This window comes from Pituophis catenifer, unplaced genomic scaffold (assembly GCF_029215685.1).
Source record: "Pituophis catenifer annectens isolate HBS135680 unplaced genomic scaffold, rPitCat1.0.hap2 SCAF_3, whole genome shotgun sequence".
In the NCBI taxonomy this organism is placed as follows: Eukaryota; Metazoa; Chordata; class Lepidosauria; order Squamata; family Colubridae; genus Pituophis; species Pituophis catenifer.
In genome coordinates, this window is record NW_027256883.1 from 117,169,972 (window position 1) to 117,185,805 (window position 15,834).

Below are 15,834 nucleotides of genomic sequence, written 5' to 3' on the forward strand. Positions count from 1 at the left end.
AAGAGGTAATGACTACCATCTTGAATTGCTTCTGGAAACTCACTGGCTATCAGTGCAACTTGTGCAGGAATGGGTGTCACACAGGCTTATGCCAGTCACTTCCTGTTCTACTACATTTTGGATTACTTGTAGTTTCCAGATGATCTTTGAGATCACAGAGGGTGCATTGCATGATATGATCAGGATATGAGTAACTAAATGAAGGGCCTCTTAATGCAGGAATGGACACAATTGACATACAAGATGGAACTATAGAAAGTGGCAGAATCACTGGCTAAACTAGAGGGGGCAGTAAAAACATGTTTCAGCCATGGGAGGAAGTAGCAGAGGCCACACTACTGAAGTCTTTATCTGCTGGTTCCCAAGAAAATACAATTTCTGGTAAAAGTCTTGTAAATAGGTGATCAACAATAAAGAAACTACTTTGGCCTACTCACAAAACTGTTCTGGTTTCTTGGACCTGACACAAAGTACCTCTATATCTGCCACCTTCTTTTCAAGTCAAAGATGATCCCCAGGTTTCATATCAGTTTTGAATATGGAAGGGTAGCCTATTCCAAAACTAAAAATGAAAAGTCCTCATTTTGAAGGGCCAATGGGGCCCCTCAAAATCCACTTAGTCTGTTTGCACAGCTCCAGGCACCATGACAGGACACTGGCACAGGGTCAAATTGTACATTGATGACCTTATCCAATAGCTTTATAAAAAGGAAGTGAAAGAGATTTGAACCACGAAACATAATTATAAGAAAAAGCATATATTGCTTCAAGTAAACACCACAAAGCTTGATTTTTATTTTGTCCAACCCAAAAAGAAGAAATTAAAATGACAAAGATCTAGAATTAAAGGCGGAGCAAAAGTGTTTGAAGATGAAACTGATGCTTTTGGTCTGGATTGATTGAAAGAATTGGTGCTTGCTTAGTGGTTGTATCAGTATACAGTTCTTTTTACTCTGTTGCAGACACATATGAGTGACACAGACTTTTTAAGATAATAATTATGAATCAGATAGGTCCTTTGTGTTTTAATCAGCTGCTTTTTAATGATGTAAATAAATCAACATAAACATTCTCTTGATGCTAAAAAAACAAAATTCTGGTACCTTTGTGCATGTGCATGTGCTGCACATAGTTAAGTAAGTAGGTTTATTGTTAAAACAATATGTGCTACATGTAGTGTATATGAAATAGAAAGAAAGTTAGCTTTCATGTAAATTCCAGGGCTTGGGAGGTGAGTGAAAATGATTATTTTTATTAATACATTAATACTGCATTACATTTCTGTTAGTAAAGTCACTGAACTGGCAGAATTGCTTAATATTTATTATCTACTGTGTATTAGTTGGCAGCTCAGTATGAATTTTGATTTTGTGATGCTGCAGTTGGTCAGTGGGACTTAGTTCACTGTGGGTTGGTGCCCAGCTCTAATTTTTGTTTTTGTTTTTTATCATGGATCAATTTATTTATGGTAATAGATCAAAATCCCATACTCAATAAAGCAAAACATATGAGCAAAACAAGTAATGTAAAATTAGTAAAAGAGATAGCTAATAACTCTCCACACAAAAACAATCAAATCTCTATACTACCAAAACTCTCATGTCTGTTTGACACTTTGTAACCTTCAGTTGTGCAAAATGCTGCATCATAGGGCAACTCTAGTCAACAAAGGTACTCGAGATAAGCTAATTTATAGAATGCTGGGACCTATTACTCCCCCACGGAATGAAATTTGTGAAAGATGTAACTGCTTCAAAGAGGAGGGGAGGAAGTACTGGAAGGAAAGTAGGATAGAACAGGGAGGAAGAAGGGATGGAGAAAGAGAGAGGGAGGAAGAAAGGAAGGAAGAGGACAAACTGAAGTTGAAGAAACATCTCAGAAAAAGGCCATGGCAAACCACTTTCAGTTAACACTTTATCCCTTTATTGTTGAATTTATCAAAACAGTATTAGTATCTAATACTAAGTGACAATTTCAACAGATGCTTAACATTTTGTTCGGTCTTTTGCTATGATTCTCTAGTTGGAACCAAGATCTTTCTTGACCCAAACTATTTGATTATACTAGTTTACATGTTCATATATGTATATTGGGAGGAGAAAAGTGTGAGAAAATCAGAAGTCTGAACCAGTGGCAAACTTCTGTTTGTAAGCACTGCCTTTGTAGTAGGTTAAGTCACTCCTCATTTCTCTGTCTGTTCTAATCATTGTTTATTGCTGCTTTCAGATTGGGTGGAGTTCAGTCCCTATGAGATTGGAATGGCTAAATATGGAACCTTCATGACTCCCAATCTTTTTGGTAGCAAGTTTTTTATGGGCACAGTAGTGAAAAAATACAAAGAGAATCCTCTGCATTTCTTAATGGGTAAGTACTAGATTAAATCTCAGAAAGTAAATAATGCCCAAGCATTATTCTTTTTTTAAAAAAATAGTACCATTGTTCTCTGAAAATCCAAGGACAAAACTTACAGTACCATTACTGTATCATATCTAAAAAATGTATATCTTTCTGCTACCAAATAGACATTTGCAGCCCAAATATAGTAGTTTAACACACAGTTAAAGTATGTATGAATCACATTTGACTTTTCTAGTCCTATGAGTGAATCCTTACAGGTAGATGAACAGAAAGTTTCTATCCAGTGTAAGGCTTCATAGTTTGCATTCTTCTTCACTCTGTTCCTGCGATCTCTTTTACAGTAGTGTAATAATAGTTATTTTTTAAATTTAATAAATGCTATAAGTTAGTTTGTACGTTAAAGTCTGACTTTGAAAATTAATAAAGATATTATATTAAAAGGATAAATTATCAGTCATCTATATACATAAAATATTTTACTTGTTTTCAGGTGTATGGGGAAGTGCATTTGCTATACTGATCAACAGAGTGCTTGGGGTTTCTAACAGCCACAATAAAGGACCCACAATGGAAGAAGAATTAGGTATTGTAATAAAAGTTGAAGCATGTGTCTATGTTGATATTTCTGTTTAAAAATAATTAAACAAATGTAAAATTGGTATGCTGAAAAGCAAAGTCCCAGCCTCCAAGATCATCTGTTTTCCATGTCACCTTTTAGTTCTTAAGGAAGTAATAACCTACAGTGTAAATGCTTTGGTTGGAAATGTCCTACTTGCCGATTAAAAAAGAAAAAAGTAAGTAGAAATGGTACAGAATACCTGTAGGGCACCTTGACCTGCAGGGATGGAATCTAAAGGTGATGGAGATGGTTATCTGATAAAGGAAGTACTTTGCAACTGTCCATGTGTCCCATGATAGCCAGGTTGTGAATGCTAAGTTCTTTTCAGAGGTTTTGCAGCTGGGTAAGAAGAATGTTCACCATATGCACTTACCAGTGTAGAAAGGCTTGGGATCCCTGGGCTAAAGTAGCTTAGACTGGGCTAAAGTAGCTTAGACAAATTCATGGACTTTATACAGTATAAGCAGCTTGGATGCCATGTTCCTTCCAATAGTATGGAATATCATTAGGAAAGAATATTGCCTTTATGCAGGGGTGGGCTGCTGGGGGTTTGGGAGAACCTCTAGTAAGATTCTGTGCAGTTCAGAGAACTCCCAAATCCCACTCCTGGCTCACCCTGTCAACCCCTCCCCTCCCAGGAGTTCCCATGCAGCTGTTTTGGATGCAGGTAAGTACAGGGCATGCGCAGAGGCTCAGGGAGGGCGAAAATTGAGCCTACCGGAAGTTCGGGAAGGATGGAAATGGGCCCATTTCTGGTCACCAGAGGGCCTCAGGAGCCTGGGGAGGTTGTTTTCGCCATCCCAGAGGCTCGAGGAAAGCCTCTGGAGCCCGGGGAGGGCAAAAGCCCCCACCAGTACAGGATGCTGACTAGGCGATGCCCACCATGGCCACGCCCATCCAGCAACCGGGCTAAAATTTTTGAAGCCTATCCCTGCCTTTATGTCCTGTGTGGAAGCTTGTCTGAAGCATCTGGCTATATATTTAGTAAGAACAATGCTTGATTACCGGAACTGTAGTCTATTTTTTCTGAGTTTTATTGTTCTGTTTATTCATTGAATGAATGTCTATTCATCTGTTAAGGATGAAAACTTCATGTGGCTTATTTCCCCCATGCAGCTTATATTAGAGACTGTTATCTGTCTCCCTCATGAACTAAAGAACAAGTGAAGAATAATCAAATAGAAAGAAAAAATTCCTGCAACAAGATCATTGTTTTTTTTACAGATGGCTAGATCCATAAATTTAGCCATCTGTCAAACTTGTTTCAGTCAAAACATGAGCAATCTTGGGGGAGAAATTGCAACCACTCCTGTAATTCACTTGAGATCCTTCTGAAGTCCACATGATCACAGGTTTTGGAACCGCCGTAATTTATGCTGCTTTATTATTATTAGCCCACATAAACTCGGGAGAATGGAAGCCTTTTCCTTAAAAATTATGGAACGTAATCTTTCATACTGCGCCAGTATCGATTGGTAGATATTTTTTCACCTTCCTAGTCTAGGGCTGAGAGAAAATAACTTGCCCAAAAGTCACCTAGATGGTTTCTATCCCTGATGGAGAATTAGAACTTGGGTCTCCCCATTCCTGATTCAGTATCTTAATCACTGCACCATTCTGGCTGTCTGCATGACATGATATGACTATATAAAAATTGACATAGAATTTTAAATGGAAGAATTGCTACAATGGACAAGAACAAAGCATCAGATGTCAATACAAATTTTTTTAAAGCAATACTAAATCTATTTTGAGGAAATGTAGAATACTATACATCGTTTTATTTCATTCCAAATAGACCACAGAGAATGCAGGAGATGAGCTGTCTCTGAAAATGTCTTCATTGTAGTAGTCACCCATGTCACTCCTTTATTTACTCATGGTTGACAGCTCTTACTTTAGTCTGTGATCCCTTACAGAAACCCATCATTTCCTCCTCCTGCCTTCCAGGCAGTTGTCAGGCTTTTGAAATACTGTGGCTGAGAAAAATATATCTATGTACATTTTTGGCTAATTTGCAGTTCCACATACCCTACAGGAAATTTCATCTCTTCCTAAAAGGTTAGGTAATAAAATTTGGGAGCATCTAAAATAAATTGCTAGTTGGTAGCAGCTGCTTGCCTATACTCTAAAACTGGTGAATTTGTACTTCATTCAAAAGAACCATTCAAATTATGCATTACATGCCTGTTTGCTGTAGTGGAGAAATACTGTATATACTGTAGTCTTTCAAAGACATTGAGACTTATTCCCAAATGAATAAAACATTTTTCCAAAAACTAAAAACATGCTTAATCCTATTGATTTCATTGACTTTGATATGGTTAACTTTTGCATTACAGGTAGTCCTCGACTTACAGTGTTTCATTTTGTGACTGTTCAAAGTTATTAGGCAATGAAAAAAGTGACTTATGCCCATTTTTCAATTACGGCTGTTGCAGCTTCCCCATGATCATGTGGTCAAATTTCAGATGTTTGGCAACAGGTTCATACTTATGTCTGATGCTGTGTCCCAAGGTCATGTGATCACCTTTTGCGACCTTCTGATAAGCAAAGTTAATGGGGAAGTCAGATTCACTTAACAACCTGATTATTAATTTATCAACTGCAGGGATTCACTTAACAATGGAGGCAAAAAAGGTGGGGCAAAATTCACTTAACAACAGAAATGTTGGGCTCAATTCTAGCCGTAAGTCAAGGACTACCTTTATTTTAAAGTTAAATCTGTTTCTCTGTTTCCTTTTTAAATTATTCAGGGGTTGGTTGGTTGTTATGATGTAGTCATTCTCTCATTGAACGTCTGATAGTTTGTTGTTACAGTACTGCATGGTGTTAGTCAGAAATCCTTAAAGCAGAGTCAGTCTTATTGCAGAGTTGAAAAAAATATGTGCATTGGCCACAGGATAACCCTGATACTGATCTACACAGACATGCAATCAGATGGCCATTGCGTGAGAGCATGACTCTTATAAAAGTCACACTCTCAACTATTCTTTTAAGGAAGTGATCTACTTGCTTTCTAAAATGCAAACCACTCCCAACTGAACATTTACTTGAGAAATAATAAAAAGAATTCCTGAAGAGTAAGATAATCTAATTCTTTCATAATGAACTCTGGAGAATAATGTCAGTTTTTTGATACGAAGAATAAAATATCCTGCCCCCTTTCTTTCCTTATGTACAAAAATAGTTTGGAAATCTATCTCTTAGGAGGAAAAATATTGGAGTTATCTAGTAATCAGAGCCGCTCATACTAAGATGTTTTTGAAAGTATTTGAAATGCTTTTAGTATGCCAGACTGTGTTGGATATCATAACCATGAATTGAGCCCTAAAACCAGTTTTCCTCACTTCCTAGCTTCCAACTTTCAGTGTCATCGTAATGCATTTAAAATGCCAAACTGATTTAATATTGGATAACTAGATGGAGCACTAAAACAGTATTATATCGCAGTACTGTTTATTATAAGTAGGTGTAATGTAGAAAGAGTCTAAAACTGAAGCAGTGTTTTAGAGTTGTGTGTTTTTTTTCCCTCAGCTGCTGTTCTGAGACAGATCCCTATGTTAACAAAGCTTGTCTGCCTCTTGGATCATGGTACATTTGATGTAGGGTTCTTTTCTTTTTCTATATTACGGCTTTTATGAAGGGCTTAGTGAGTCCAGTGGGAAATAGCTTGCTCACTTCTGAAGATGTAATGATACATTTCAGTGATCATATGAGAACCAGCAGCAAGGAACTAATTTTGTGCTATTATTTATAGTAGGGAGATGGTTACAGAAGTGGGTCCTAATGTAATTCCAGGAGATTGATTTGAGAGTCTCAGAAAGCAGGAATTCCAAGAGGAGACTAGATTGGTGGTCCTTTGTCCTTTTCAGCATTGAGAATATCCTTTTTCCAGTTTGCTTGTATCTAAGAATATAAATAGAACCCAGCCACCCTAGAGATCAAATTACATATTGCATAGAACATATAGAAGCTTTCTCTTCACTTTTTTCTTTTATTGCAAATGATAAATCCTACTTAAATGTGATTGTATATCTGAATGGAGAGGGAAGTTTTAAAATCTTTTTCCTTCCACCCTAGAGTCATTTTCCAAAGGAAATAGCTATGAGAAAGACTTAAATTATTTTCCCTGTGTACCCTTGGTTCTGATCCCAGTCATGATCTTATAGGCTTTACTTTTAAGTAACCTATAAAGTACTTTTTAAAAATCTAATACTGTATGTAGATCTTCTATGATCTACTGTGAAAAGAGAAAATAAAAGTACATTAATTGCTATTATTACATTGACAGCAAGCAGAGTAGGGAAAATTGTAAGCTACTGAATCTCACTTGTACCTCAGAAGCTTGAATGTTAGATTACTTTGTTTCTCACACTATATTGGGGCTTGCTTTTGACTCGGTTAAGACTAGTGTGCCTTATCATTCAGACAGTGTGTTTGGCTCAAGTAAAAAAAAAAAAGTATAAGGGTTCCCCCCCCCAAAAGGTGTTTCCTTTGATTTTACCTAATACTGTAATAATAATAAATAGTTAGATCAGATAGCAAACAGCAAAAGGAAGTCAGTGTCAGAGAACAAGAAACTAGCTTCATAAATAATGTATTTATTTCTTAATCTCTTTTATCAGAAGGTGGCATGAACTGCAGCTTTCTTTGTAAGAAAAAAAATCCAATGCCTCCAATTTTTACTTAGCTATCCTTTGATATTTATGGAGATGGAAAATCTTTTGGAATTAAAAAAATCTGCAAAATTCAAATTAACTTTAAAAAAAGAGGAAAATATCACAATGACTTTGCTTTCCTTAAAGTACCTCTATAGGGAAATTAGGCTAGATTACAATCTTTAAGTAAGTACAGACAACTTCCTTTGCCCTATATTGCTGCCATGCTCCAGTCTCTATGTCAGGAATCGGGAACAATGGCCCTTTTATGGCTTGTGGACTTCAACTCCCAGAATTTCTGAGCCAGCATGGCTGGCTCAGGAATTCTGGGAGTTGAAGTCCACAGGTCATAAAAGGGCCATTGTTCCCCATCTCTGTTCTATGTGATGGTCCACAGAAGACACATATTATCTTTGTGTTTACAGAATGGAAGGCAACTGCAGTGAAGAAATACTCTGATTGACCGCCTTCCCCTCCCCAGTACTAATATATTTTCTAATTTCTTCCATTTCTGCATGTTTATTCAATATTTAAAGTATCAAACTGTTTCTTTCCTTGTTTTCACAGAAAATATCAGGTTGCGACAGATTGTAAGCAATGATTCAGATAGTGATGATGAATCACAGGGGCCAAAAGGTAAGAAAAGTTACCAATCATGACACTGCCTAGAAAATATTTTATGGACAATGCCTAACCAAAGAAAGACATAACCGAAAGAGCCAAACAAGACTATGTGTTAATTGGACAGAAGTACTTTCCCCCTATTAAACATTTCTGGATGCTTCATACATCTTATTTTTTATGCTTATTTTTTATTTTTTAAAATTAAAGATAGATGTTTAAATGTCCAGGTTATGTCCCAGATTAAAAAAGCATAGGTTAAAAATGATCTTATAATTTATATTTTACATTTAAGATATTGAAAGTATTTTTCATATGTTGTCATCTTGTAATACTTAAAACAATCTGCAATGTAGGCCTGAACCATGAGATGGGCAGGAAAGAAAGAAAGGAAGGAAGGAAGAAAGAAAGAAAGAAAGAAAGAAAGAAAGAAAGAAAGAAAGAAAGAAAGAAAGAAAGAAAGAAAGAAAGAAAGAAAGAAAGAAAGAAAGAAAGAAAGAAAGAAATGTTAGTATTGCCACATTGCAGACCAGTGATGAGACACAATTTAACTTCTCTGAGCACAGGTAGTAAGTTCATGTAGGAACAGTGATGTGCTGCTTAATGTTTAAGTACTGGCTTCATTGTTACCTGCTTGCTGGAGAATAGTTAATTAACTAGGTTTCATTGCTGATGCTGATGCCTTTTTTTTTAACCTTCTGAAACAGGCTCGGAAAACTCCCAGGCTGAAAAATCTCACGAACAGAGCAGCCAGGAAAGCTGGGTTCAGAGGATGTTTATGGCACTGGTAGGCGACAGCGCCCTTTTCAACACCCGAGAGGGCCGGGCTGGCAAAGTCCACAATTTCATGTTGGGTTTGAATCTCAATACTTGCTATCCGTTATCCCCTTTCGTTGGTGTCAGTACTCAGGAATCGATGGAAGATGATGACGTGGATACTGCTGTAACAGGTGAAAATCCATATGTTTCTTCATTCTGTTTCTCTGATCAGTAAGACAGAATGAAATGTAAAGGGTTCCAAGTAACCTACCCATAGCAGATAAAACTCTGAGGTAGGCAACTTCCCCCAAAAATAAGTTTATTGGATATGCCATATTGGCACAGGCTGATGAAAACCGACTCTGAATATTCTCATGGTTTTCACCTAATTAAAAGTAAAAGTTTTTCACTTTCTCAAAACAATCAGTCACATGGTCCAATCAGGATGCTGTCCAGTTGCTAGGTGACTCCAGTCCCTTCCTTCTGAGCACTTGCAGGAATGTCCTTGGTTCCCAAGAGAAAGTATTTTGTTTTGGCTACAACACCCCAACTATCTCTTCCCCCCTCCCTATTCCTCTTCTCCAATGTTTCAGCACTGAAGTCTCAAAATTGTCTCGTCAAGCAGCTTCAGGGTTGACAGCAATCTTTTTCTTTTTTTTTTGAGATTTGCTTCAAAATACAGATAGTCCTTGACTTACAACCATTAGCAACCATTTGAAGTTATAGCATCCCTGAAAATAAATGACTTACAATCGATGTTCCCATTTACAACCATCACAACATTCCCCACGTTCACGTGATCAATATTCTGGTGCTTGGTCCATGGCATATATTTACAAGGGTTGCAGCAGCATCCTGGGGTCATGTGATCACCATTTTACAACCTTCCCTGTGTCTGACAGGCAAAGTCGAATGAGGAAGCCAGATTTGCTTAACGACCATTTGATTCACGGAACTGCAGTGACTCCCTTAACAACCACAGCAAAAAGGTTGTAAAATTGGGCACAACCCACTTAGCAGCTTAACAACATATATTCTGGTCCCAGTTGTGGCTGTAAGTCGAGGACTATCTGTATACCTAAAGAGTTATGCATAGCTTGGGCCTTACATAACCAATTTCACTCACTCCATCACCCACCCTCCTCGCCCTTGAATTTGTCAAAACACTTCTTAGGCACACTAGTTGGAACAGAGCAGACACTTGACACATAACTGTATAACAATCTTTAGTGTATACTGGAATAAAGCCACTTTAAGCAATTGCCTGCCCTTTGTCAATAGGATAGTGCAGACCCTTTTTGTATCTCCCACAGTTTAAATCCAGCACTTCTATTCCATGCCTTTCTCACCACTTAAGAGACATCTGACTTTAATCTTGTGGGGTGGAGACAGTTGACAGCTAACATGATCAGCATTCTCATTGTGGAAAGCTGTGACAATTAACATAATTTTGACACTTCCTGATCTTGTCTTACATAGCTTGGTTATTAGAAGCAGCCCGACAATCTGATGTCAGGAGTTGGATTATTATTATTAGTCATATTTATTATTCAAATAGTAAGCTGGAAGATTACTTTGGCTGTCTCCAAACCTTGAAAATTATGATTAGGGAAAATCAGGGAATAGAGAAGGACTATTCTCATGAGTGTGTTTATAAGGTTATCCTTCTAATTAATGGCATTATATCAAAATCAAACCAAATGAGAACAGTGGTATATCCTCTGGAAATTGACGCTTATTTGTATGTTTTTTTAATCATTTCTATTACTAAATGTATCCCATATTTTAATATAATTTCCAAAGGAGCTTTTAATTAAAAATGGTGAATATTTTAAATATGTGGTGGGAAATATGTGGTCACAGGGTCCTTGGGGCTATAGGTGCAGCTCAGTGGTGGGTGAACCGGTAGTGGCAGCGATGGGAGGCTCCGCCCACCCACCCAGATGTCATAAAAAATGCTCTGTGCATGCGCAGAAGCGCAGCGCGCTCACAAAGTGAATGTGTGTGCTCGCGTGCTAACGATAACAAACTGGTAGCACCGGGATTTGAATCCCACTACTGGTGCAGCTACATTTATGTTAAATCCATGCCCTTCCTAGTTGTGAAGGTACCAGAGAGGCAACATGTAGGTGTACTGTATGTAATGATTTAGACCTCTCTGTGAGAGAAGGTATGTCCATAAGCTCTGAAAGAGGTAATGGTGTGTCCCTTTCTTAGAAGCCATTCTTGGATCCAGCCAAACTTGATCATTTTAGTTCATTCAAGTCATTGAGAAGATTATCGCCGGTTTGTCAGAATGGAATATAGGATCATCCGAGAATAGTTGTAATCTTAGACTCAGTTGATGCAAGATGGAGATATTTGTTCTCATCAACAGCAAATGCCCTTCCAAAACCTTTTGCCAGGTATATCATAGAATCATATAGGGCTGGAGGTCTGCCAGTCCAATTCCCTGCCTACGGCAGGATATTGCTTAGCAGTCTCTCTTTAAGCAAGAGCTTTGTAGGGAAGTTCTCAAGTCTTATGGAAGTATTCTTATATTGTACTTATTCTTAAGTAGTCTTATGTTTTCCATGTGGAAAAAAATATAGAATTAAGAAATAAGTTTCAGGCAGTAGGAAAACTTCATATAATATAAGATTTGGTTTCCTCTTGCCTCAGTTTGTTTTTGCCTGTCTGAGGTCTTTTGATTAGAAAGTTAAATTCTTATTTCTATTGAAGGAAGCATTTTGAATCCCTCAATTGTCATATTATTTAAGTAAACATTTATTTTATTGTATATACAATATAACAAGAATACGATATATAAAAGACTTAAATATTCCCCACTAAATATTCCATGAAGTAAAAACTGTTACATTTGATGCCCAGCAGAAGCAATAATCAGTAACCCAACTTGACAACTTTTCTTGGTCCGATACTGAGTAAATAAACGTTATCAATTCTTGGGTAAATAAACACACTGGGCAGCTGCTTGAAGAATAGGGTAGTTCATTCCATTGTGTAACATGGAGTATAGCAATCTAGGCACTTTAACTAGGATCTGCCAATATTTTTTTTTGGCTCCCAACACATGAACTTTTCTGTTATGTCTGCACCTCCCAAAGTTTTCTTTATTCACTCCTCCTAGTTACTGGAAGTTATATAACAAGAAACACTTGATTCCAGTTCACCAATTTTCTCCTTTATTTATTTGTAGTAAAATTGTTCAAATGTAAATGAAGACTAAATAATCTGGAAGATTAGTTTATGAATATTCTCATACAATCCCTTTCATACTTAGAACTCTTGCTTTCTAAAATAAATCCCTTCGCCTCAAAGTATTTCCTTTGAAAGAATATCAGCTTAGATGGAACTATAAATCCTATCTAAAGCTTAAAATAGCATACATTTTGAAAAGTGTTTCAGTAAAAATATTTCTTTTAAATATCTGCCACCTCGTAACAAAGGGGTTCAGCAGTTAAAGATGTTGAGCCCTGATTCAAGACCTGACTTCCCCACAACCCATCATGTCTACCTAACAGTTTGAAAGCATGCAAATGCGAGTAGATAAATAGGTACCACTTGGATGGGAAGGTAACAACATTCCCTGCTCTTTGGCATATAGTTATGCTGGCCACATGACCACAGAAAATGTCTTTGGACAATGCTGTCTCCATTGATTGAGAAACAGAGAAGAAAACCACCCCTTAGATACAACTGGACAGTAAAAATCTTTATCTTTATTTTTTACTCCTTATAACTTTTTTAATCCACCATGTTGTTTCTCACAATAGTCTACCAAGGGATACTTACAAGCAGGGAGGGAAATGTCTCTCTTCTATGCTTGTATTTCTACAACTCTTTTTTTTTTTTTTATTAAAGGGAATGGGTTTAACTGGATGCGGAGGATTTTTTGTGGTTAATTCTTTTTATTTGATGTAAGCTACTGGGAGTCAGCCTCTAAATCTCAGCCATAAATAAATTTACTTCCCCAAGCTGCAAACTTGAGTCTTCAAGGCTCATAGTTCTTGCAATACTTCTCTTCCAATAAATTATCCAATTCCCTTTTAAATCCACCCACATTAGTGGCTATCACCACATCTTGTGGTAATAAATAAATTTAAAAAACACTATACATTCTATGAAGAAGTTACTTCTTAGGTCTGTTCTAAAACTCCTGAGATCACTGGATAATCCCTGCTGCTAATTATTTATAAGAAGGAAAAAAAATGTCTCGTTTCTCCATGCCACACATACTTCTCAGTATTCAGGATTTTATTCCTTACCACCTCCCATTAAGAAAGCTCTCAAGGAAGGAAATCTAGAATATCTTTTCTTATTTATCTGTTTCCTTCTTTGAGAAAGTCAGGTATCCTATAACTTCTATAGTGGTGTGTGCATGTCAATATATGTTAGATTAGGTGAGAGCGGGCAATGCAGTGGCTCAGCAATTAAAACACTGGGTTTGTCATCTGGAAAGCCAACAGCCCAAGTTTGAGACCCAGGTTTGAGACCAGAGTGCTCACAACTGTTCTTGCCCCAGCTCCTACCAACCCAGCAGTATGAAATCCTGTAAAAGCAAGTAGGTAAATAGGTGCCATACCGCTATGCTGGCCACATGACCACAGAAATGAAAACGGAGATAAGCACCGCCCTCTGTAGTCAGCAATCTGCAGGGACTCCCTTAACTGAGGATGGCTATTTTTTATATCTTTATTTGTTGGTATATAGAGAGAGTTTTGAAGAAACGGGGACTGACATTTTATTTTTAGATGGTTTTACATTTAAAGTCTAGTTTTCAACTAGGAACTCAAAGTGTTGCCTATAGCAGAAACTTTCTCTTCATTTTGTCCTCCCAACTGTTCTGGGATGGCAGAAGTGGCTGAAATAGATGTTTTTCCAAATTCCCTCTTCAGTGGAAAATGAATAGAGGGTTTTGTACCCTGTATTTATTAAGTTCTCATTCAAGCACAGACTCAAAGTGAAACAAAAATTCTTTCTACATTTCTGGCTTTCCTTAAAAGCACTTCTGGAAAGGAAATGTCTCTGTTTCTCACGTACTCTTGGTTTAATTAATTCTTGGAAGAGAAAATGTATTATTTCAAATGAACTGCTTGTACATATGGAAGCTGCAACTGGAAATAACAAATGGAACAAGGTTGGAATAATCTGAACCAAATGTGGTTTTCCATGCCAAATTTGTATTTACAAAATAATACCCAGATGTGCATTTGTTCTTAGATTTTACATTTATCCATCCATATGAAACTTTGTTCTGCATGGTCTAGTAAAGCTCTACAAAAGTAATTGCAACAATAGAGTGGAAAGATGAGGTTATGTCTGCCTCATCTTGGAAAAAAAAAAACTCTAGCAATAGAGAACGGCCCTTAAGAAACTTCATTTAATACAGATGTCCCCTGATCCTCCTCCAGTTAGATTGCATTTGTTGCAATTGAATATATTTTATTTTTTGACTATTTTCATAAGACATCAAGTAGCTTCTTAGACAGATTCTAAAATGTATCCACCAAATTTGAAATATTCAGACAAAAATCTTTGGCATCCAAGCGAAGAAAAAGGTGTGTGGTCCCATCCTCCTTTTCCTGACACTTTATGATTCATTTTCTGGCTTATATGAAATTAGAATTCCTCATGGCTTTTAAACTAGAAAATTTAGGCTTAACATCAGTTAACAAATCAAGATATTTACAGGAAAGAAAACTGGTTTACCCATACTATTAATAACATTTCAAAGTGAAGCATTATGGAAGGACTAGGGATTAGCGCTTGGTTTCTGGGTTTTGTTCAATTTACTAAACCACATCTGAGGGTTGACCAAGGCAATCCATTAAGGTTTTATTTTGCTAATATTAAGGATGTGGATATCACGAATAAACATTGGGTAATTCCACTGGATTATTATGCCATGCCTTATAGCATTCAGTGCTTTAAACAAGCAAAATGGTAGGGTTTTTTTTTTGTGAATGGCTTTCCTATTTTAATAATAATGATAGCATTAAAATGTTTGCTTCATGCAGCTACATTGTTTTTCACACACATTTTCTTGCTCGTGCTAATCTACATTCCATAGGTATGTCACTTTTGAAGAGAATGTATAACTGACTGGGATTGTCTCTTCTCAGTTGCTGCAGGCACAAATTATGCAGTCCGCTGCATTTATACTCCATCCACCTCATCCAGGAGCTCAAAAAAGATGCACAGTTTTCTTTCTTTTCCTTTTTTCCTTCCCTTCCACTCTTTAAAGAATCACAATAAGGTAGTTTAGTCTGAGAGATATTGACTGGCTCCAAAGTACACAATGAATGTGGGTTGTACTTTCAGCAGTCTAACCACACTGTAGAGTCGAGTAGTGAGCCCAAGAGACTAAAGGATAATATCACTCATCTATAACGTGAGTTATGTGTGAATCAATGCTCACCCCTCCTCTCCCCATCATCACTTAGACTTATTATTGGACTTATCACTGTAAATATCCTGAAACTGGTTACAGTAGTTCTCTAACAGTATAAATAATAGCTTGCTTTTATTTGAACCAGATATGTGATTCAAGTATTTTTTTTCACAAAACGTTACTGAATTTAAAAAGAATATAAAGTACAAAAAAGAAAGTTGCAAAGACAAAATTGGGAAGCAGGGAAAAAACAACAGTGGGGGAAGGGTGTAGATAAGAAGGGGGAAATGGTATAGAAAAGAATAAGTTCTGATTTTCTTTGGTACATGCATGAAATACAATGATCCTTTGAACTATAGAAAACCATAGCATACAGAGCTTCTGTGGTTATAAGCAGTTCTAGTCATCAGATCCCAAGGTTA

General features: G+C 36.9%; 1 protein-coding gene across 1 annotated transcript in view; it reads left to right on the forward strand.

Annotated features, from left to right (window-relative positions):
• The window catches only part of PLA2G4A (phospholipase A2 group IVA), a 53,621-nt gene that overhangs the window by 23,503 nt on the left and 14,284 nt on the right, over nucleotides 1-15,834 (forward strand). Inside the window, exons 10-13 of the mRNA XM_070939291.1 lie at nucleotides 2,227-2,364; nucleotides 2,849-2,941; nucleotides 8,206-8,274; nucleotides 8,967-9,209. Coding sequence (XP_070795392.1) covers nucleotides 2,227-2,364; nucleotides 2,849-2,941; nucleotides 8,206-8,274; nucleotides 8,967-9,209 — 543 coding nt within the window. The remainder of the gene's footprint in view (nucleotides 1-2,226; nucleotides 2,365-2,848; nucleotides 2,942-8,205; nucleotides 8,275-8,966; nucleotides 9,210-15,834) is intronic.